Source organism: Ranitomeya variabilis, chromosome 8 (genome assembly GCF_051348905.1).
Source record: "Ranitomeya variabilis isolate aRanVar5 chromosome 8, aRanVar5.hap1, whole genome shotgun sequence".
Classification (NCBI taxonomy): Eukaryota; Metazoa; Chordata; class Amphibia; order Anura; family Dendrobatidae; genus Ranitomeya; species Ranitomeya variabilis.
The window spans coordinates 166,068,632-166,092,143 of NC_135239.1; the positions used below are offsets into that span (position 1 = coordinate 166,068,632).

General features: G+C 46.3%; 1 protein-coding gene across 2 annotated transcripts in view; it reads left to right on the plus strand.

Moving 5' to 3' along the window:
- NOL8 (nucleolar protein 8) overlaps positions 1–23,303 on the plus strand; it is a 40,171-nt gene extending 16,868 nt beyond the window's left edge. For both annotated transcript variants that reach the window (XM_077276597.1, XM_077276598.1), the window contains exons 7-17: positions 22–1,808; positions 2,749–2,853; positions 2,965–3,087; positions 3,195–3,288; positions 5,144–5,285; positions 8,106–8,189; positions 10,965–11,251; positions 12,052–12,181; positions 12,543–12,610; positions 12,797–12,879; positions 22,970–23,303. In XM_077276597.1, coding sequence (XP_077132712.1) covers positions 22–1,808; positions 2,749–2,853; positions 2,965–3,087; positions 3,195–3,288; positions 5,144–5,285; positions 8,106–8,189; positions 10,965–11,251; positions 12,052–12,181; positions 12,543–12,610; positions 12,797–12,879; positions 22,970–23,023 — 2,957 coding nt within the window. In that variant the 3' untranslated portion in view covers positions 23,024–23,303. The remainder of the gene's footprint in view (positions 1–21; positions 1,809–2,748; positions 2,854–2,964; positions 3,088–3,194; positions 3,289–5,143; positions 5,286–8,105; positions 8,190–10,964; positions 11,252–12,051; positions 12,182–12,542; positions 12,611–12,796; positions 12,880–22,969) is intronic.
- The last annotated feature ends 209 nt before the right edge of the window (positions 23,304–23,512 follow it).

The window sequence follows — 23,512 nt, forward strand, 5'->3', positions numbered from 1 at the left end:
TACAGTTTTCCTTAACTCTAGTGAACATCACAAAATATGACCCCTCAAAGTATTGCCATAATGTTAAAAAACTGGACAACATTTCACTTGTGTCGACTCCTGTCACTCAGCTGACGTGGCACCTGGATGGTGGCAATGATGCTATAAGCAAGAAACGCAGAGGAGAATTCCCAGAATTTAAGAGTCCAATAAAGAAGAACAGAGTCAATTCTTGTAATAAGACTGAAGAAAAAGAGAGCAATAGCCGAACCCCTCAGGCCACTCTCCAAAAAGCTGCAGACGCCGTAGAGTCTCAACCCAAAGGAAAGAAGAGTCGTGGTTATGTGGGGAATAAAAGCATTAACAGTATGTCTGACGATGAGTATGACTCTGAAGAGGAACTTAAAACTATTATTGAAAGGGAGAAAATGGTGGTAGTAGGTGAAGGACACGCTGAAGATGCAGATATAGAAGTTGTGGATAACTCTTTCACACCCAGGTACAAAACTCATTGGGCTGAGGAAATCGGAAATCGCAGGAGATCCCATAGTCACTCTGAAGATGACCATGAGTACGACTCTGCCGATACAGATGAAATCATCACCGTTGCAAGGACCAGCCAAAACTGCAGAAAAGGTAAAAGTGAAAAGTCCCAAAAAAGTAATGTGGTCTCCACAGAATTCAGTAACTCAAAATACCATGTGAATCAAGAAAATGGTAGGACAGAAGAAGATGATCAGAGTAATGACGCAGAAGACAGCAGTGGCTCCTGTTCAGATGAAGAATATAAGTCCATGATGCAAAACTGCTACCGACTGGATCTGACAATAGAAGACCTTGAGGCACTCGCTAATCAAGCTGACGAGTCTGATGGTGACGAAGTCAATGATCAGAACGCTTCGGACCAGGAATACGACTCTGCAGATACGGATACTGTTATAGCTGGTGCAAAGTGTGTGCAGCGTGGTATTGTAGGTGAACAGAAGGGATCAGATGGCAGAGAAACGACAAGGGACAAATCTAAAGATCTAGGAGCAGGTGACTGTAACATTAAACTAAGCTCAGGAAGTAGGATTTCCTATTTAGAAAGCAAATCTGTGAAGCAAGATCCCTCAGTCAGAACATTAAACTCCTCTCCAGGGAAAAAAGGCTCAAAATCCACTGCAAATGAGGAGGAGACTTCAGATGTCACCAGAGAAGGTGAAGAAGCAGAGACTCGAACATTGAAATCAACGAAGAACAAATCTGGTAATGGAAATGTAAAGAGAAAGAAAGGTAACGAGCCAGAGGATATTGTGGCTTCTATTTTAGAAGAGGATGATAGCTCAAATGATGACTCCAAACGGAAAAAGAAGAAAAATCCTCTGCCCCGGCCTCCAGCATTTAAGGGGCTGGGCTCACTGATGTCGTCATTGTCCGTCTCTGTATCTTGCACAAAGTCATATGATCACCCGGAGGCTGTGGGCTGTGAGACAAATGGAAATGCTACTTTTACTGAAGGTAAAGGACATCAGGAATCCGAAAACAAAGGCGAAAGACAACCTAAAACAGACCAGAATGCCTCAACCGATGCCCACTGGACAAGTGAAGGCCGTAGTAATAGCAGCAGCAGCAGTAGCAGCGATGAGTCCAGCAGTGAGAAGGAGGCCAGTTCTGCCTCATCACCAGTTACTAAGCCAAAGGTGTCTCAGAAGAGCAGCTCCGAGGGGCAACCTAATGCAAGAACTAAGCGGCTTCAGGATAATCAGAAGAGGCTGGCGGCAATGGAAGTAAGAAGAAAAGAACGGGAGCAGCAGAAGCAAGTCATTCAAGGAGCTCTGATTAAACTGGTGAGTGATTTCTTGAAAATGTTGTCAGGCTTCGTGATGGAACTAAAGCTTTACGCGCTACGTTGACGTTTTCTGCGCAAGTCTGTGGTTGATCTGGGACAACAGCTGTAACAGTTAAGGGGTTTCCTGGGATAAGTCTAAATTTCTATCTCGTTGCAGATTGAAGAATACTGACAGTGTTCAGTATGCTCCGTGTCAGAATTTCACACTACTAGCGGTCATGTATCGACTAATCCTCTCATCTGCTTCTCTCAATACAACATCGAGAGGAGCAGGGGAAAAAGCAACCGAGGGCAATCCTGACAGTGAGCATACTACGCACTGACAAGAGTTGACAATCTACAGTGCGATAAACTTCTTCAGTGCCTATAAGTTCAGGCCCCAAATCCTCTTTAAAATTACTATTGTCATAAAATGTCTTGTGCTTCTGTTAATGGGATGCAGATCTGTGCTTCTGCATAAATGACTTTTAGGTTTCTGCATCCTGTCGACATAATGCAGAGGTGATGATAGTTGTCAGAAAACATTCTATATCCTCACTTCTGTCGCTACATTGGATGGCACAGGACACCGTGGATGTATGCCGCTGCGACCAGGAGCCTGACACTAAGAATTACAAGCTTCCACATGTGTCCTCTCAGGGCTGCATAATTCTGAATTGGCCGGACTGCCTTTTAATATATAGGCGTCAAATCAACTGGGTACATTGCAGCAGTGTCTGACCTGTTGGGATTTGTCTGTTGTAGCCTCCAGCCATTGCAAGCTCTAAGTAGCAACTGCGCTCTTAAAGCGCTGCGCCACTTCGCCTCCACTCACTAATTGGCCGTTAGAAGATATTTCTAGATTTCAGGTTATAATGATCACATACACCCCAGCTCTATCTGTAGCGGGCTACACATAAAAGGCTTATGAACTGCTACTATTTTACTCTGCTTTCCAGGATTCACAAACTGCAAAGAAGAGCCAACACATTGTGTTTGACTCTGAATCCGAGGAGGAAAGTGAAAAGCAAGACGCAAGTGCAAGCAACGGACATACCAAGAAGGTATGAACAACGGGACATGTTAGTTGATGTAAAATACATTCTATATCTTAAAATATGCTTTCTGGGAGAGCTTTCTTACACTTCATTTTATTTATTATTTTATATACACAGATGATAAAGCCTATCAAAGCTAAGTTGTTTGACAGCAGTGGGGAAGATTCGGATGACGAAGAAGAGAAAGATGACGAGAGATTTGAAATAAAGACTCAATATGAAGGGCGATCTGGGGAGAAGGTCAGTTGCATCTCCTTATCTGATCTTGATCGGGGATACACAAGACGTTTAGTAGTGTTATGTTTCTTTGCATCATGATTAATCATGCTTTGTTTCTCTGCATGCAGCTCATGGTATTGCAGTCTCGCTTTGGAACTGATGAGCGGTTCAAAATGGATGCACGATTTTTAGAAGACAGTAGCGAGGAAGAAGCCGACACTGGTAAGAACAGCTAAGGAATCATCTTACAGGAGTTGTTCTTCTTTGGTGACATTACACATGGTGCAATAATGGAGTTCACTGACCCTAGTGTTATACTTGCCAGCCACCGTCTTCATCTGTGATCGGCGATGCTACGGTCAGTCTTTTGCAGGTTATGACCTACTGGATCGCTCCAGTGTTTGACAGTCAATCTGCAAGTCGACGAGAGCCATAATGAGGCCTGAACGAGGCTCTCGTAGACTTGCAATAAGCGCTTGTGATCGTTACTTCTGACTTTCTGGTCAGAAGTTGCAGTCACAAGATGGTAGCGTGGGACCGGGGTGACACTAGGAACAGATGAATACTGGAGCTGCTAAGTATAATGCCAGTGTCAGGGAACTTAAATTAGTTGCACCACTCCAGTGCTGAAATAAAAAAAAAATGGTACTTTCATTAAATGGTACTAAAAATAATTTTTGCAACACTGTTTCATTAAAAATGTTTCACTCTTTGCCTCCTATAGCCTCTGTGTTGCTCAGTCGATTGCTGGCTGCAGAATAAGTTAACTGGGTTGGCCATGTTATCGTTACTTTAGCAGATGTGTTGGGGACATGATTTTTGTGCCATTTTCTATTAGATATGACAGGTTCTCCTCCTGCTCTTATTATTGCAGCTTTCCTCACAGACCGCACAGATCTCCAGACTATACAGTGGCTGCTGGTGGGGGAGCAGTGACCAGACCTGTCCATCAGCCTTGTCCAATTGTAAAACTCTTCACGTGGGAAAAAGCTGCTTTTCTGCTGGAGGAGATTGATGGACAGGTCTGGTCAATCCTACTCCACCAGCAGCCATTGTATGGGAGGAAAGCTGCACTAAGGGTACTGTCTCACAGTGGCACTTTTGTCGCTACGACGGTACGATCCGTGACGTTCCAGCGATATCCATACGATATCGCTGTGTCTGACATGCAGCAGCGATCAGGGACCCTGCTGAGAATCGTACGTCGTAGCAGATCGTTTGGAACTTTCTTTCGTCGCTGGAACTCCCGCTGTCATCGTTGGATCGGTGTGTGTGACACCGATCCAACGATGCGTTCGCTTGTAACCAGGGTAAACATCGGGTTACTAAGCGCGGCCCTGCGCTTAGTAACCCGATGTTTACCCTGGTTACCATCGTAAAAGTAAAAAAAAAAAAAAAACAGTACATACTCACATTCCGGTGTCCGTCAGGTCCCTTGCAGTCTGCTTCCCGCACTGACTGACTGCCGGCCGGAAAGTAAGAGCAGAGCACAGCGGTGACGTCACCGCTGTGATCTGCTTTCACTTTACGGCCGGGAGTCAGTCAGAGCGGGAAGCAGACTGCAAGGGACCTGACGGACACCGGAATGTGAGTATGTACTGTTTTTTTTTTTTTTACTTTTACGATGGTAACCAGGGTAAACATTGGGTTACTAAGCGCGGCCCTGCGCTTAGTAACCCGATGTTTACCCTGGTTACCCGGGGCCTTCGGCATCGTTGGTCGCTGGAGAGCGGTCTGTGTGACAGCTCTCCAGCGACCACACAACGACTTTCCAACGATCACGGCCAGGTCGTATCGCTGGTCGTGATCGTTGGAAAGTTGCAGAGTGTGACAGTACCCTAACAAGTGCAGAAGGTGAACTTGTCATACCTGTATAATAGTAAGGGTACACAAAATCATGTCCTCAACACATCAAAAATCTTTAGTTTTATTAGATTTGCTTGTAATTTTAGTTGAATGTTATGGCTGCTGCTTCTGGGAAGAATGGCTTTCATCTAAAATTGATTTACTTTCATATGCATGAAGCATTTTAACAGCCTCTCCATGTTTCCGGGTTATGATACATTGCCTCTTACAGAAAAACCACAGACATCACAGGCAGATGATGATGGTCTGTCGGCTGAAAAGAAGAAGAACTTGGACATCTTGCAAAGTGTTTTAAACATTAATGTGGAGCCACAACCAACAAGCAAAAAGGCAGCTAAAGCAAAGACCTTCAAGTAAGAAAATGTGTTGTCTTACCTTATTACTATAGTGTAGTTTTACTACACTGTCAGTCCTACGGATGTCCCAATCCCCTGGTGACTCCGCAGGAATGGTGAAACATGGCGGCGTGGACAGATGTGGGTACAGGTATAGACAGTTTTCTGGATCTGGCTACAAAATATAGAACTTTGGCACATCACAGATTCGAAAATACTGATCATCCTACACACAGAGCATTATTTTAACGAGTTATATAGATTTTTAATATAGACCAATAAAGTTTATTTTGTAAAAGTTTTTTTTATTTTTTAGGACTTGTTGCTCCACTAAGTTTGCTTTATGACCTTGTAGTCTTTTAATTCCCCTCTTCAAATCAATTCCTTCTTCCCCAGTATATGTGATAAAATTTTACTTTTGCTAGTTTATATTAAGAAATTTAGTACATAACATAAAAAAAAGATCAATACCAGTTTGAAATTAATTCACATAGTGAAAGAAAAGTGGGACCGCCGGAGACCTTGTAAGTGTACGTCTGGATATACATAGAGATTAGTGATAAGAGAATATACTCGTTATTTCCTGAGCACGCTCGGGGGTCCTCCGAGTATTTTTTTAGTGCTCTGAGATTTAGTTTTTCTTGCCTCAGCTGAATGATTTACATCTGTTAGCCAGAATAAGTACATGTGGGGGTTGCCTGGTTGCTAGGGAATCCCCACATGTAATCAAGCTGGCTAATAGCTGTAAATCATCCAGCTGTCGTGAAGAAAACTAAATCTCCGAGCACTAAAAAAAATACTCGGAGGACACCCGAGCGTACTCAGGAAATCTCAAGTAACGAGTATATTCGCTCATCACTAATAGAGATCAAATCAATGCAATGAAGTACGTAGAGAAGAATGGATCCTTGTGTAAATGCTTAAAAATAATCCTAAAAACAAGAAAAAGAAGCGCACATAGAGTAATACCTTCAGATATCGCAATCAAGTCGACCCCCACAAAACAGACTCACCTGGTCTGGTTGTGACAGGTCACAACTCCCTTGGATAAGCACGTATGGTCGCAGCAGGCTCCCGGCAGACAGTATGGATCCACATGGAAAAAGATAGAACCGGAGGATAGAAGCCGCGCAGACCACAATAAAGGTAACAGAGTTACCCACACACTCTGTTTATTAGCCTACGCGTTTCGTGGCAGACAGGCCCTGATGAAGTGGCCTGTCTGCCACGAAACGCGTAGGCTAATAAACAGAGTGTGTGGGTAACTCTGTTACCTTTATTGTGGTCTGCGCGGCTTCTATCCTCCGGTTCTATCTTTTTCCATGTGGATCCTAAAAATAATCCTGGCATTAGGTGACAGATTTGCAACACACAGAAATATACGAGGAGACCTGTGGTGCCAAAGCGTTATACCAGAGCTACGGTCACTGGACACCTAGACATTGCTTCTCAGTTTGCATCATATATATCAAAAGTCTTTCAATCCGACCCTTTTCTGTGTAGAATACCTCTATTAAATACCAAAATGCACCTTATCTATCTACTAAACCTTTAACTGTTAGAGGAATATGTAGAAATTCGTTTTTTGCATTTTTGGCAACTGTCCTTAAACAATGCGGCCACACAAGTGTCCCCTGTGGGACATTTTTTGCTTTTTTTTAACGTCCTTCTAATTTGTTCTATATAATTAAAGTTACTTTTTAATGGATCTGAGTCTTTATTAGGTCTGGAGATTTTGTTTCTATTGTTATTGAAGTGCCTTTAGTAATACTTACGTATGGAAGTTTGAATAAAAACGAGACCCCTCCAAAATCGAGATGGTGATAGGCAAAAAAATCACATAGTAGTATCAGACTAGGTGCCCACCATACCTGATGTGTGTCACTTTAAAACGTTATCCGATAACCTGGGCATACAGTATTCTTGTGCTGAATGGAATATTTCTGACCACATAAATAAGGTTCAGGGGTACAACATAGGCCCCCAACTCCTCAATACCCAGCAGCAGTTTGCTCGGCTGAGTGTTCCTGTGTTCTCTGAGAATGTTGCTGCCAGACAGGACTTGCCTCGCGGAGGACAAAAGAATCATTTGGACATGCGATGTGCTGGATCTTTATCTTCCATGATCTCATCTGTCTGGGGGAGGGTTGACTAATGTCTGAACCTGTCGATCTTGGCAGATTTATTTGACACATGTCTGGTGTGTTTATGGGGCCCTGTATATTGCACCACCGCAGGCCCTTCTTTCTAGTAATCACCAAAGGTTACATATTGCCACCGACAAGATTTTTTAAAATGTCAGTAAACCTAAATAAATTCCTATGGCTGCTTTCCCAATAAATATGAACCAGATCTTAATGTTTCAGGTTAGTCTTATGAAAATGAAGTGTATTGAGGCCGTACTCAGCTGTGCGCTCGGCTCATGCGGAATCTGAGTGCTTCTACTTGGTGTTTTAAGTGATTAGTGGGACCCCTTTGATACAAAGCAATTCTGATTGACTCTTGTGATTTGAAATAGAGTAAAAAAAAAATAAAAAAAAAAGTTATCCTATGTTCACATGCAGTTTTTTTTAGTGGATTCATTACAAGGTCCACCTCCAAAATGCTTGAAAAATTCCTCCTATTCATTGTTCTGTGAAAACCACTTTGCTTTTCACATGATGAGTTATTTGAGCATTTTTCTTTTCCTGCAGAGGTTTTGAAAACCGCCTGGTGGGAAAGCTTGCCTGTCACTTATTTGAAGTGGTTCTTAATGGAAGCTGCTCCAAACTAGGCACGATCCAATCAGAAGGCTGCAAAAAACACTTATGGTGTTACTATTTTTTTTTTTTTCCCCAGAGATCTGAATGCCCTTCAGTATGATCCCACCAAGGAGGACCATGCAGTGTTTGAAAGAAAATCAGAGGAAGAGAAAAAAGAAAGGTAATTTTCATAAGCCGAAATGCATTATTATCTTGCAAGACACAACATGATCTGTGATCCAGTTTTACAAGATCAGCCCAACTTTATAAATCTGTGAAACCGGACAGTGCTCTGATGTGATAACTTGGCCCTGACCTGAGCTAAAATCTTCATATATGCTTGTGAGGCAGGTAGCTCAGGTCAGACGACCTGGCCGTCACACCTGGATTTCCGTTCCAAGCATGGTCCATGTTTTGTGGATGTGTGAACGAGGGCAGAGCACATGTGCATCTTTTTTTTTTTTTTTTTTTTTTTGTCGTGCAAAGATTCTTGAACTATTCATTCACTATCACAGAAACACCTCTATTTATTACTTTATAACATTTATCTAAATGACCTTATTATAATACAATGCATGAGTCCATCATTTGTGAACACGTGTAATAGATGCTGCAGTAGAACACGAGCAGCCACCATAATACACTTTCAAATAAACACAGAAATCTGTTTACGGGGCCATCTTGTCCCTATGGACCGTAAAGTGAGGCTGCAGGGGTAATGTTATCTTATCCCTTAGTCACCCCACTGTTACCACGGTCTACAAGTCAGTTTTTTTTTTTTTTTTTCAACAAATCTGTCCCAAGGTATCATAGCTTTCAATTGGCACTTTTTCTTTAGTAAAAGGTTAAATAAAACCTCCTAAGGCCGGGTTCACATTTGCGTATCTGTACGCAGCGTATGATCCGCATAGATGCGTCATGCGTACATATCTTTAACATGGTGTATGCAGACATGCGTTGTGTGCCGCCGAATGCAATATGTCGCTTTTTTTTTTTTTTTTTTTGAGGCGTCAATCATGCGCATTAGGATGATTGCAGATTGAGTGCGTCAAAAAAACGCATTCCTTCTATGGCAGTGTTCCCCAACTCCAGTCCTCAAGAGCCACCAACAGGTCATGTTTTCAGGATTTCCTTAGTATTGCATCGGTGATCATTGCATTACCTGGAAAGGTAAGAATTCCATCACCTGGGCAATACTAAGGAAATCCTGAAAACACGACCTGTTGGTGGCTCTTGAGGACAGGAGTTGGGGAGAACTGGTCTATGGGAACGCATTGGTACGCAAGGACATGCACAGTCCGAAGTACGCAAGCGCATCGAACACATGTCCAGGAACTGATTGAGACACGCCCTCCTGGAAATACCGTACGCATGCGCATAAACCACGCAAATGCATGCAAAAATGCATATACACGCAGCGTTTTTTTTGCCGTCACGCGTAAGCTGATGTGGATAAAAAAGTGATGAGCGAGTGTACTCGTTGCTTGGGTTTTCCAGAGCACGCTTGGGTGACCTACGAGTATTTTTTTTTAGTGCTCGGAGATTGTTTTGATTACGGCAGCTGAATAATTTACAGCAACTAGCCTGCTTGATTACATGTGGGAATTCCCTAGCAACAAGGCAACCCCCACATGTTCTCAGCCTGGCTAGTAGCTGTAAATCATTCAGCTGCCACGATGAAAACGAAATCTCCGAACACTAACAAATACTCGGAGATCACCCGAGCGTGCTTGGGAAAACCCGAGCAACCAGTACACTCGCTCATCACTAGTAAAGATGCGTTTGCTCATGCAGATGATACGCTGCACACATATACGCAAATGTGAACTGAGCCTAAGACAGACATATGCAAAGGAGTTGTCCCAGTGTCAATGTATCTACAGAAAGACTGCTCTTAAGGCGAACCTGCCATGTTTTTCGTGCTACTTGAACCTTGGGCAGCTTAAAATAACTCAGGTTACCTTGTACTACTTAGACAACCCCCTTTAATTGCTGTAGTACCCAGTGTGTAAAAAAAAAAAAAGTATACTCTCCTCCTTTTGAATCGGGGACGTTCCAGTGATGTCTGTGCTGGATCTCCTGGCGCTTGCTCGACATTGGTCATCTGTTCGTGTTGCATATCAATCATTGACCACTGAGATTGGCTGCAGCGCTCACACTTGGATGTTCAAGTTTCACTCAAGGGAAGTGTGAATGAAGCATCCCATCAGCGGCTGCCGATTGAATGCCGTTGGGCTGCTGCTCTTAGGCTGTGTGCACACGCTGTGGATTTTGATGCGTTTCTGCAGCGTTTTTGGACGCGCGAAATTGCATCAAAACCGCAGTGTAGTACAGTAACAATGTTAGTCAATGTGAATTTGAGAATTGCTGTGCACATGCTGCGGAAAAATCCGCGCGGATTCGCTGCGTTCTTTTTTTTTTTTTTTAATTTCAGTTAAAAAAACCAAAACGGACTGACTGCACACCGATGAACATGTGCCGTCTGTAATTTTCATGGACACACAAACTTACATGGGTAATTTTGATTTGTGATGTGGATAAAAAAGTGGACTTGTTTATTTCCCCTACTCCCCGCACACCCCATGCTAGGACTTTTGTACATTTTTACGTTAATTTTGAATGTCCCTTTTTTCTCCTGATTTTGTCTAGGACTTTTCTCAGTCTGACTTGTTTTATAAAACTGTTTTATTTTTTCTTTGGACCTCTTTGGTTCCTGAGGAAATAAAATCCAATTTCTTTGCCAAAATTTTCAACCAACTTTCTGGTGCAGAGTCACTCTCCATTCCTCTTTCCCAATAACCATACACCCTTGGCAAGTAGGAAACAAACGCATAATTTGGGGCGAGGCGTGTATTCAGTTTTCAGGTGCAAGTTAGGCCAAATTTTTGGAGCCTGTAGCTTTGTAAATCCCTCACTTTTGTATTTTAAATGCAATTGGATTTTTTTTTTCCTTCAGCAAAGCGGCAAGAAAAAAGAAACGACTGGAAGCAGAAAAACTACCTGAGGTCTCCAAAGAAATTTTCCATGAGGTAATATTAGACTTCAAAGAAGTATTTGGAGCCCCAAAACCTCAAGCCACTGAGGAGCCGGAAACAACATGGGACAAAGTGGAGGAACCTCAAAAGATGGAAGTTGAAACATCAATGTCAAATATGGAACTCGGACTTCAGAAGACGGAGGAACCTGCGGGATTCACGTTTTCTTTCTTTGGAACAAGCGCAGAGGAAACTGTATCTCCATATGGTAAGATGGCTGGCGTGTAAGGGTCTTTTACTATGACAACCAACTTAATATAGTGAAATACAAGCTAATTCGGGGGGGGAGGGGTACGTTTTATGGCATTCATTGTGCGGTAAAAATTACTTGGTCGTGATTCTCCAAGTCAGTACGATTAGGAGAATACCAAACTTCCAAATTTTTTTTTTTCTTTTTCTTTTTTTTTTTTTCTCTTCCCATTTGAAATGCAGTTTAACTGTTATTCTTGGGGACAGGTTCCCTTTAAGAAGTAGCAGCAGTGAGCATCGCTGAGCATAACACAGCCATCATTTGCTGGCAATGATGCAGGCTCATCTCCTGAGCCCGCCTCAAAGCAGGCATCCCGACATATGGTGAAATGGTATATCATGAAGGGATGTCGCTCACATGTGATGTTAGCAGGGAAAGTGCTGTCTTTATAAGCACACACAACTCCCCTGCATGGTGTATACTTAATAAATGGTTATGACAACTTGATGAAAAAAAAATAATCTAATACCATTCTAGGGATTCAGCTCCCATGCATGCATCTACTCGGGTGTGCTTTGTGTGCAGTCCTGTTATACAGTATTTGTCCTTGTGTATATATTGTCACACAGACAATAATGCCAATGGTACTTGGTGGAGTAAAAGCTACTCTGATCAACTGATCATCTGAACGATGAGACATTTTTATAAACGGAGTCATTCACAATACCTCTGACATTATGTACATTTTCTATACTATGGCAGAGGCATATATTACATATTACTACTTCTAACTATTTGGTCTTCTGATTTCATTACAGAACCCTATAAGATTGAAACCATCAAAGCCGCTAAAGTGGCCTGGCAGGAAGACCCTAGATTCCAGGACAGCAGCTCTGAAGGAGAGGAGGAAGCCGAGGAGGACACCACTGATACAGCGACCAATACAAGGTGATGTCCCTAGCCGAAAGGCTTAGTTATTGTGCAGATGCTCTTTTCTTAATTCCCCATCCACTTGAATCTTCACCTGTCACAATGGAGGAGCCGAAGCTCCCTGACATGGTAACCTGTGTTGGAACATCACCACTTAACAAAAAAGCTAAAAACTTCTGAGATGATGGCACAGGGAGTGAAACTGAGTAATCAGTAACTCTTTCAAAACTAAAATATTAGTAAGTTTTATTATTTTACATTTGAATACCACTGATCTTTTTTTTTTTTTTTCTTTTCGGGCAACCCCATTAAATGGTGTGGAAAAAATGTGCCATAAAGAGTAGTAATGTGAACATTTCATTATCTCTTCCTCTTGTAGCTCGCACTTGGAGAGGAGCAGCAGCATCAGGTTTTTCTTTTTTGTGAAAGATGACACACGATTAAAAGGTAAATACCGTAAGCGAATAATTATCAACAGGATATATAACCAGTCACTTGCTGTATATTCCTACATTTTCCTTTAGACTATAACATTTTTCTGCTTGTCCATTAGTGCTTGTTAGATGCAATTCATTTCTAAGCATAATACTTCAGCTAGTTGGTAATTGTTCTCTACGTCCTGTGTATACACAGAGGGTCCAAAGATGTTCATTCGATCATCAAAATCAGAGCAAAAGGCAAAAGACTGGGATCACATGAGAGACAGCATTATGGAGGTAAAACCTGAATCTCTGATTAATCATTTGCTGGTTTGTTTGTTTTTTTACTTTTGGCATTTGTTTTTTGGGCCAAATTCATCTAAATGATTCATGAATTTGGCCCAATATCTAAAAATGGGCTTTTTTTCCTGCCTTGAACTGTTTTTGTAAATTTTGGCGCTAAAGTCTCAAACATGGTGCCAATATTTGCATACACAGAGATACAGGTGGGGGAGACTGGAGAGTTTCGCCAAAATTTGCGACTTTTTAAAAAATTGTTATTGATGAATTTGGCAAATCATCTGTAATTGCTAGACTACGCTCACAGATGGGGGAATAAAAAGCCTGGAGAGCGCACATAAAGTAGACCCCTCTGCTGACTTTGTGTGCAGGAGTGACTTATCGTCTACAAAACATAACTGCTGCTCTCAATCAATGGTCATGCTGAGATGGGCAGCATGAAACAACGGACACCAGTGATTGGTTGCAGCTGTCACATATTTTAGAAAGTTATTACTTTCCTATTAAAGTTTATTTACCTTATATACTCGAGTATAAGCCGACCCGAGTATAAGCCGAGACCCCTAATTTTGCCACAAAAAACTGGGAAAACTTAATGACTCGAGTATAAGCCTAGGGTGGAAAATGCAGCAGCTACTGGTAAAAGTCAAAAATAAAAATAGATACCAATAAAAGTAAAATTAATTGAGATCAGTAGGTTGTGTTTTTGAATATCCATATTGAATCAGGAGCCCCATATAATGCTACATACAGTTCATGATGGGCCCCATAAGATGCTCCATATTAAAATATGCCCCATATAATGCTGCACAAATGTTGATTATGACTCCATAAGATGCTCCATAGAGATATTATGCCCCATATGCTGTTGCTGTGATTTAAAAAAAAAAAAAAATCACTTACTCACCTCCCGTTGCTCAGGCCCCGGCACTTGCTATATTCACCTGTCCTCCGTTCCACCCTTGGCGCTGCTGGGTCTTTCCCGTCCTCCGCACTGATGCTCAGGCAGAGGGCGGCAACCACAATCGCGTCATCGCGCCCTTTGACCTGAGCGTCACTGCAGAGGACGCAGAAGACACAGCGGCGCCGACGGTGGAATGAGGAACAGGTGAATATTGCGCATACTCTCCTCCTGGCGCGGTCCCTGGACGTCCCTGGTTCCCCGGCGCCGGTAGCTTCTTCCTGTATTGAGCACAGTAATGCATATGCGGCTCCCCCCCCCATGGGAGTGGAGTCGGGTCCATATTCATTACTGTAATGAGCGGTACCATGTGACCGCTCAATACAGGAAGAAGCTACCGGCGCCGGGGAACCAGGGACATCCAGGGACCGCGCCAGGAGTAGGAGAGTATTATTAGACAGCCCCCGCTTCCCCTCCCTTGCCGACCCCTGGGAATAACTCGAGTATAAGCCGAGAGGGGCAATTTCAGCCTAAAAAAATGGGCTGAAATTCGCGGCTTATACTCGAGTATATACGGTAGTTATTTAAAGCATTATTATTATTATTATTATTATTTATTTATATAGCACCATTAATTCCATGGTGCTGTACATGAGAAAGGGGTTACATACAGAGTTAGATATAATTTACAGTAAACAGGTTTACAGTGACACACTGGTACAGAGGGGAGAGGACCCTGTCCTTGCGGACTTACATTCCTTTTCCACAAACACTAGTTTATCTGATCTCCTTTTGATGCGGACATATACCGTATATACTCGAGTATAAGCCGAGATTTTCAGCCCAAATTTTTGGGCTGAAAGTGCCCCCTCGGCTTATACTCGAGTCATGATCGGTGGTGGGGTCGGCGGGTGAGGGGGAGAGGGCGCTGAGGCATACTTACCTAGTCCCGGCGATCCTGGCGCTCCCCCTGCCCGTCCCACGGTCTCCGGGTGCCGCAGCTCTTCCCCTGTTCAGCGGTCACGTGGGACCGCTCATTAGAGAAATGAATAGGCGGCTCCACCTCCCATAGGGGCGGAGCCGCATAATTCATTTCTCTAATCAGCGGTGCCGGTGACCGCTGACAGAGGAAGAGGCTGCGGCACCGAAGACCAGCTGTCCGGGGAAAGGAGCGGGACGCCGGGAGCAGGTAAGTATTACATAGTCACCTGTCCTCGTTCCACACGCCGGGCGCTGTCTCCATCTTCCCGGCGTCTCTCCGCTCTGACTGTGCAGGTCAGAGGGCGCGATGACGCATATAGTGTGCGCGCCGCCCTCTGCCTGATCAGTCAGTGCAGGGAGACGCCGGGAAGATGGCGCCGAGGAGCTGCAAGCAAGACAGGTGAGTATGTGTTTTATTATTTTTATTGCAGCAGCAGCAGCACAGCTATGGGGCAATAATGGACGGTGCAGAGCACTATATGGCACAGCTATGGGGCAATAATGGTGCAGAGCACTATATGGCACAGCTATGGGGCAATAATGGTGCAGAGCACTATATGGCACAGCTATGGGGCAATAATGGTGCAGAGCACTATATAGCACAGCTATGGGGCAATAATGGTGCAGAGCACTATATGGCACAGCTATGGGGCAATAATAAACGGTGCAGAGCACTATATGGCACAGCTATGGGGCAATAATAAACGGTGCAGAGCACTGTATGGCACAGCTATGGGGCAATAATGATGCAGAGCACTGTATGGCACAGCTATGGGGCAATAATGGTGCAGAGCACTATATGGCACAGCTATGGGGCAATAATGGTGCAGAGCACTGTATGGCACAGCTATGGGGCAATAGTGCAGAGCACTATATGGCACAGCTATGGGGCAATAATGGTGCAGAGCACTGTATGGCACAGCTATGGGGCAATGGTGCAGAGCACTGTATGGCACAGCTATGGGGCAATAATGGACGGTGCAGAGCACTGTATGGCACAGCTATGGGGCAATAATGGTGCAGAGCACTATATGGCACAGCTATGGGGCAATAATGGTGCAGAGCACTGTATGGCACAGCTATGGGGCAATAATGGTGCAGAGCACTGTATGGCACAGCTATGGGGCAATAATGGTGCAGAGCACTGTATGGCACAGCTATGGGGCAATAATGGTGCAGAGCACTATTTGGCACAGCTATGGGGCAATAATGGTGCAGAGCACTGTATGGCACAGCTATGGGGCAATAATGGACGGTGCAGAGCACTGTATGGCACAGCTATGGGGCAATAATGGTGCAGAGCACTATATGGCACAGCTATGGGACAATAATGGTGCAGAGCACTATATGGCTCAGCTATGGGGCAATTATGAACGGTGCAGGGCACTATATGGCACAGCTATGGGGCCATAATGAACGGTATGGAGCATCTATTTTTATTTCTCCTACGTATCATTGGGGGACACAGGACGAATGGGTGTTATGCTGCTGCCACCAGGAGGACACTAAGTTAAACACACACAAAAGATTAACTCCTCCCCTGCAGTATACACCCACAGGCTGGACAATCCAGAGCCAGTTCTTACTTAGTGTCTCAGGAGGCACTTGGGTCCTCAGGACCCCACCAATTTTTTGTTTTTGATTTAATGGAAAGAAGGGAGCGACAGGCAAATTTTTTAGCTCTGATCTCTCCCGCACCAACAACGGGCAAGTACACGGAGCGTTCCTCCTGTATCCTTTCCCGCAACGATGGATGCCAGCCCTGGCTCACCTTTCAGTGTGGCGACGGTTCCCTAGCGTCCCGATCTCCTTCCATCCTTCTCAGGCGACCATGGGGACTAATCATCCACCTAAGTCTCCTGGAGCCAGGGCACAGCCGGACAAATTGACAGGGCGTCCGCGCAGCCGTCCACTGCACCACCACTGAATATAGTGGCTGATACATGGCGGCAGTAGCTCTCCACCCTCTCCCTATCACGGTGAAGGTGGATGGAGCATCGGTCCCATCGCACAAGGTAAGTGCGGGGACCGACCAGCTGGCAGCGGGGGGGCCCCCCCTTACTCTCTTCTAAATGCGGCCCTGCAGCCGCGGGACAATGTGCGGTTCTGCAGCCGCGGGGCAGCGTGCGGCTCTGCAGCCGCGGGGCAACGTGCGGTTCTGCAGCCGCGGGGCAGCGGGTGGCTCTGCAGCCGCGGGACAGCGTGCGGCTCTATAGCCGCTGGGCAGCGTTTATTTCTGAGAGGGCTCGGCGGCTCCCAGGCCTGGGTCGGACTACAGCGCCCGCCTACAAGCATGCCGCCGCCCGCCCACGACACGCCCCCTCCCTGGGCGCTTCTCGCTCCCGAGAAGCGCCCTTCTCACTTCTCGGCGGCCATCTTGGACCAGGAAGTGCACTGGCGGCTCTGCAGCACCGCAGCGCTCAGGACAGGAGGAAAGCTTCAGGATCTCCCTGCCAAGCCACCGCGGATCCTAGGTGAGACGCACCCAATAGGATTGCCTCTCCCCCCTGCCAGTACGCTCACTCCACAGCAAATATGTCACAGTCTAGGCAAAAACGGACTGGAAAGACCCACTCTGTTATTTTTGCTGTGTGCACCTCCTGCAAGATTTCTCTGCCCCGAGGTCACACCACCCCGCTGTGCTCTGCCTGTGAAATGCCCGCGGCACAGGATAATCCGGCCTCTGACCCGGAATGTACTGAGCCTAGTACCCCCGCATGGGCGTCCTCCCTTGCTCGATCTGTGGCATCCTTGGAAAGGACGATACAGTCCCTCCGTGAGCCGTCCCTTACCCAGGGTACTTCCAAGGATGATGTAACGCGGTCTAAGAACCCCTCACGGCCCAGAGGTCGTTCCGTTTCCAGAAGCCCTCACTCATATAGAAAGAAGTCCAGGGTAACATCTCCGGTCCGTGATCAGCCTTCTGGTTCAGAGAGCGAAGTCTCTCGTCACTCATCCCCAGATCATAGCAGGGAATCTTTTCTGGACGACGCTTCCAGCGTGTCCTGTTCCCCAGAGTACCGTCATGACCAAGAGACCCTTGATTCTCTCATAGACTCTGTAAGTCAGACTCTACAGTTAGAGGAGGAAGCCCCGTCTAAGGCGGCTCATCCCGTGTCATTTGGGCGGACTACAAAGGCTCATAGGTTTTTTCCCACGCATCCTCAATTCAAGGACATTGTCGATCTCCATAGAGTCCGTCCGGATAAACGCTTCTCAGGTCAGAAGGCTATGCAATTGAAGTATCCGTTTGCTCAGGACCTTGCTAAGGAGTGGTCTCAGTCACCCTCCGTGGACCCGCCAGTGTCGCGGCTAGCCACAAAGGCGGTTCTATCTTCCTCCGAGGGCGCGTCCATCAAGCATCCCACGGATAGACAAATTGATCAGATGGCTCGCTCGGCTTTTGAAGCTTCCTCGGCTTCTCTCTTTCCTTCTTTTGCCGCCACATGGGTTGCAAAAGCCATGACCCATTGGGCCGAGTCTTTAGCCTCTACTGCACTTCATGCCGACTTACCCCCTGAGGTTTCTCACCTGGCCACTCAGATTGCCAGAGCGGGGGACTTTGTAGTTTCCGCATCCTTAGACGCGGCCAACTGTGCCTCACAGGCAGCGGCCAATGCTGTCACGGTCCGCAGATCCCTTTGGCTCAGGGACTGGAAAGCGGACTCAGGATCCAAAAAATCTCTCACGTCCCTTCCATACCAGGGTGAACGTCTGTTTGGGGACAAACTAGATAAAATGATCGCAGACTCCACAGGGGGAAAGAGCAAATTCCTTCCCCAGCAACGGACCTTTCGTCCCTTTCGCAACCAACAGGGCCGAGGCCGATATTTCCGTTTCGGTTCCAACTGGTCCAATCCTTCCTCCGCGCCACCTGGCGTCGGGAGAGGTCAGCGCAAGGACAGAACCTCCCAGCCATCTTACAAACCTTCTCCCTCTTGGAGAGGCAGACCCAGACAACAGGGGTCCAGGGGGTCCAGATCTAACAGGTCTCCTCCTCAATGACTCTTGGCAGACGCCAAAGGACACCGACAGAGTTGGCGGCCGCCTACTCTTCTTTCGGGACGCGTGGCTCTCGGTAGTTCCCGACCGATGGGTCCGCGATCTGGTATCCGTCGGTTACAAGATAGAGTTTGTCTCTCTTCCCCCATCTCGTTTCTTTCAGTCCCCTCCTCCCAGAGCAAGGGTCCGTCAGTATTTCCAGGCCATAAAATCGCTATGGGACGACGGGGTCATCATCCCGGTACCTCAGGACGAAAGGTACCAAGGTTTTTATTCCAATCTTTTCATTGTACCAAAGAAGGACGGCTCCGTACGTCCGATATTGGACCTCAAACTCCTCAACAGGTACGTCCGTGTGCGTCAATTCCGAATGGAGTCCCTCCGCTCGGTAATTGCCTCTCTGGAAGAGGGCGAGTTTCTTGCATCTCTAGATGTTCAAGACGCTTACCTGCACATTCCCATTCTGCCGTCTCATCAGCGCTTTCTCCGCTTCGCGGTCCAGGGCCACCATTTTCAGTTTGTCGCCCTACCGTTCGGGCTGGCCACCGCTCCTCGGGTGTTCACCAAGGTCATGGCGGCTGCCGTGGCCATTCTCCATGCTCGAGGCATAGTGGTGTTGCCCTACCTGGACGACATTCTTATAAAGGGTCCCTCTTTCCGGTCCTGTTCAGAGGCGGTAGATGTCACTATAAATACTCTTTCACGCCTGGGCTGGAAACTCAATTTCAAAAAATCTTCCCCAGTCCCGGCCCAAACCATACCCTACCTGGGCATGATCTTAGACTCCTCTCAGGGTCTAGTACTCTTGCCTCCGGAAAAGGTATCTACTCTACAGAGAGAAGTCCGGAAGCTTGCTCAACCTCGCTCTCACTCCCTACGCTTCTCCATGAGGGTACTCGGCAGGATGGTGGCGGCAATGGAGGCAGTGCCCTTTGCGGTTTTTCACCTCCGGCCCTTACAACACGCCATTCTGGCAGTATGGGACAGGAATCCCGCCTCGCTCGACCACCGTCTCCTTCTCTCTCGCCAAATCAGACAATCCCTCAGGTGGTGGACCGAGAGGTCCTCCCTGACTCGGGGGAAGTCTTTCCTTCCGGTGCACTGGCTGGTTGTCACAACGGACGCCAGTCTCTTCGGCTGGGGTGCAGTGTTCCAGCGCCACTCGACCCAGGGTCGCTGGTCGCCTCAGGAGTCCCAGCTACCCATCAATATTTTAGAGATTCGGGCAATCAGACTAGCCCTCCATCATTTTCAGCAGTTCCTCTCCGGACGTGCGGTAAGAGTCCAGTCCGACAACGCTACTGCAGTAGCCTACGTCAACCGCCAAGGGGGCACTCGCAGCAGGGCGGCCATGGTCGAGGTGACGCTAATTCTCCGTTGGGCCGAGGCACATCATTCCATTCTCTCAGCAGTTTTCATACCAGGCGTGGAAAACTGGGAAGCGGACTTTCTAAGTCGCCACAGCCTCGATCCCGGAGAGTGGTCTCTTCATCCCGCAGTCTTTCACCAGATCTGCTCTCGTTGGGGGACCCCGGACGTGGATCTAATGGCATCCCGCCTCAATTGTCAGGTTCCCGTCTTCATGGCCAGGTCTCACGACCCCTCAGCCTTCGGAGCCGACGCTCTCGTCCTCTCATGGCAGGGCTTCAGTCTCCCATACATCTTTCCCCCAATTCCCCTTCTGGGGAAGGTTATCAGGAAGATCAGGGCAGAACGGATTCCAGTAATCCTCATCGCTCCGGATTGGCCACGCAGGACATGGTATGCCGAGATGGTTCAACTGGTCTCAGACGTACCTTGGAGGCTGCCGAATCGCGCAGACCTCCTGTCTCAAGGGCCCATTTACCACCCGAACTCAGAGGCCCTGTGTTTAACGGCGTGGCCGTTGAGTCCTGGGTTCTGAGGCAGAAGGGGTTGTCTCAGACGGTGATATCTACCATGCTCCGTGCACGCAAGTCTTCTTCTATGCGCATCTACCACCGCGCTTGGAAGGCATACTTCGCCTGGTGCAGGGATCGGAGGCGTTCCCCCCTCCGTTTTTCTATTCCTCACATTTTGGAATTCCTCCAATCAGGCGTAGACTTGGGTCTTGCACTCAGCTCTCTTAAGGGCCAAATTTCTGCTCTCTCGGTCCTTTTTCAGAGAAGGATCGCAAACAGATTGCAGGTCAGGACCTTTATCCAGGGGGTTTCTCATATGGTTCCGCCTTACAAGATGCCTTTGGAACCATGGGACCTGAACCTAGTTCTCTGTGCTCTTCAAGAGCCACCTTTTGAGCCCTTGCACGAGGTGTCTTTACTGTTCTTGTCTTGGAAGATTGTCTTCCTCGTGGCTGTCACGTCTATTCGACGTGTCTCTGAGCTGGCAGCTCTGTCGTGCCGACCTCCTTTCCTCGTGTTCCACCAGGATAAGGTAGTTCTGCGGACATGTCCGACTTTTCTTCCGAAGGTCGTTTCCTCCTTCCATCTTAATGAGGAAATTGTTCTTCCCTCACTGTGCCCTGCGCCTTCCCACCCCACGGAAAGGGCGCTCCACACTCTGGACTTAGTGAGGGGTCTCAGACGTTATGTCTCCAGGACTGCGTCTTTCCGTAGATCAGATGCCTTGTTTGTTCTTCCGGAGGGGCCACGGAAGGGACTACCCGCTTCCAAGGCCTCCATTGCCAAGTGGATTCGTTCCGCCATCCAAGAGTCCTACCGTGTCAAGGGTCACGCTGCACCTCCGGGGATCAAGGCTCATTCTACCCGGTCAGTCGGCGCGTCCTGGGCCATCCGGCACCAGGCATCGGCAGCACAAGTCTGCAAGGCTGCTACATGGTCCAGTCTACATACGTTCACGAAACACTACCATGTGCACTTTCAGGCTTCGGCAGACGCTTCCGTCGGTAGGCGAATCCTACAAGCGGCTGTGTCTCATCTGTAGTTGTAGGCTCGCACAGCATTTATAACTTCTGGTGACCCACCCAGGGACTGCTTTGGGACGTCCCATTCGTCCTGTGTCCCCCAATGATACGTAGGAGAAAAGGAGATTTTTGTGTACTCACCGTAAAATCTTTTTCTCCGAGTCATCATTGGGGGACACAGCACCCTCCCTGTTAGCCTAGTTGGCTCAATTGTTCTTTTCAGTCTGTGTTTTGACTATGACATGTTTTCTGTTTGATAACTGGTTTACTCCTACTGCTTTGTTACCGAACTGGCTCTGGATTGTCCAGCCTGTGGGTGTATACTGCAGGGGAGGAGTTAATCTTTTGTGTGTGTTTAACTTAGTGTCCTCCTGGTGGCAGCAGCATAACACCCATTCGTCCTGTGTCCCCCAATGATGACTCGGAGAAAAAGATTTTACGGTGAGTACACAAAAATCTCCTTTTTTGAAATTCACTGGTAGCTGCTGTATTTTCCACCCTAGGCTTATACTCGAGTCAATAAGTTTTCCCAGTTTTTTGTGGCAAAATTAGGGGGGTCGGCTTATACTCGGGTCGGCTTATACTCGAGTATATACGGTAAATCAATTGCTGGTAGCTCATCCCTTGTTACATGAGACGATGTGCTGCCAAAAATGCATACTGGATTAGGATGAACGATGATCACAATGGCTTTTCGTCCCTATACTGTTTGCATTAAGGCAATAATTGCTTCATGTAACTATAGTTAGACAGATGCAGATTGACTTGCATTTTTGGTAGAAAAGCAGCTCTTGTAAAATGACCCTTAGACTGATATTGGACAGACCTAATGTCTGTACATGTAAAAGTAACTTGAGGTGGTGATGGCCAAAGAGTCAAGAAAGGGGGAATTGTATCAAGATAACCTCTGAGGACCAACTTGGCAGCATCAGCCCATCGTTCCGTTAATAACAACGTATTGGATTTATTATTTTAAGTAAGAAGAAATATCTAGTAATGTGCATTGCTTATATAGCGCTATCATATTCTGCAGCGCTTTACATACATTATCATCACTGTCCCCATTGGGGCTCACAATCTACATTCCCTATCCGTATGTATTTGGAGTGTCGGAGAAAACCCACGTAAACACGGGGAGAACATACAAACTCCTTGCATGTTGTCCTTGGTGGGATTTGAACCCAGGACCCCAGTGCTGTAAGGCTGCAGTACTAACCATGTGCTGCCATGATGTATCTTGCTGTCATGCAGTCTACTGCGGTTAGTTCTCATTTATTAATATTTGTTCTTTTTTGCTGTAGCAATGCAGGAAAAGGCACAAAGATGCGAAGAAGAGACTGAAAACCAAGCAGTAACCCGACCCTAGCACAACAATCCTGTCTCCTGCCTGTAAATAGGAATTACATAACATCACAAAATAATGACCCGTTACCTGTATAACAATAAAACTGCTTCCTGTGGAAGAAATCACACAGACATCAATATTATAAAGCCTTTATTCCTTTATTTAAATGGACTGCAAGCATGTAACATAAAGAAAATGTTGCAGGCTAAAACTCTTTTCGTAAATGATATTTTGATATATCAAGAATTTATATTGCGTCCTTTATTGGTGGATAAAAATTCTAAACTAAATGGCATTTTGTTGTTTATGCGTGTTTTTAGCTTCTGTGTATTTGGTTCATTGCAATTTGACACTTGGAGCAGCTATCGCTTGTCAGAAGGAACAGTGGGAGTAATTGCAGACCGGATTGTAGCACTGAGAGACTAAACTATTCCCCGTTATATAACTTGAAACAACACCTTTCAATTTTAAAAGCAAGAGAAGAAGGCGGCTTAGTGTT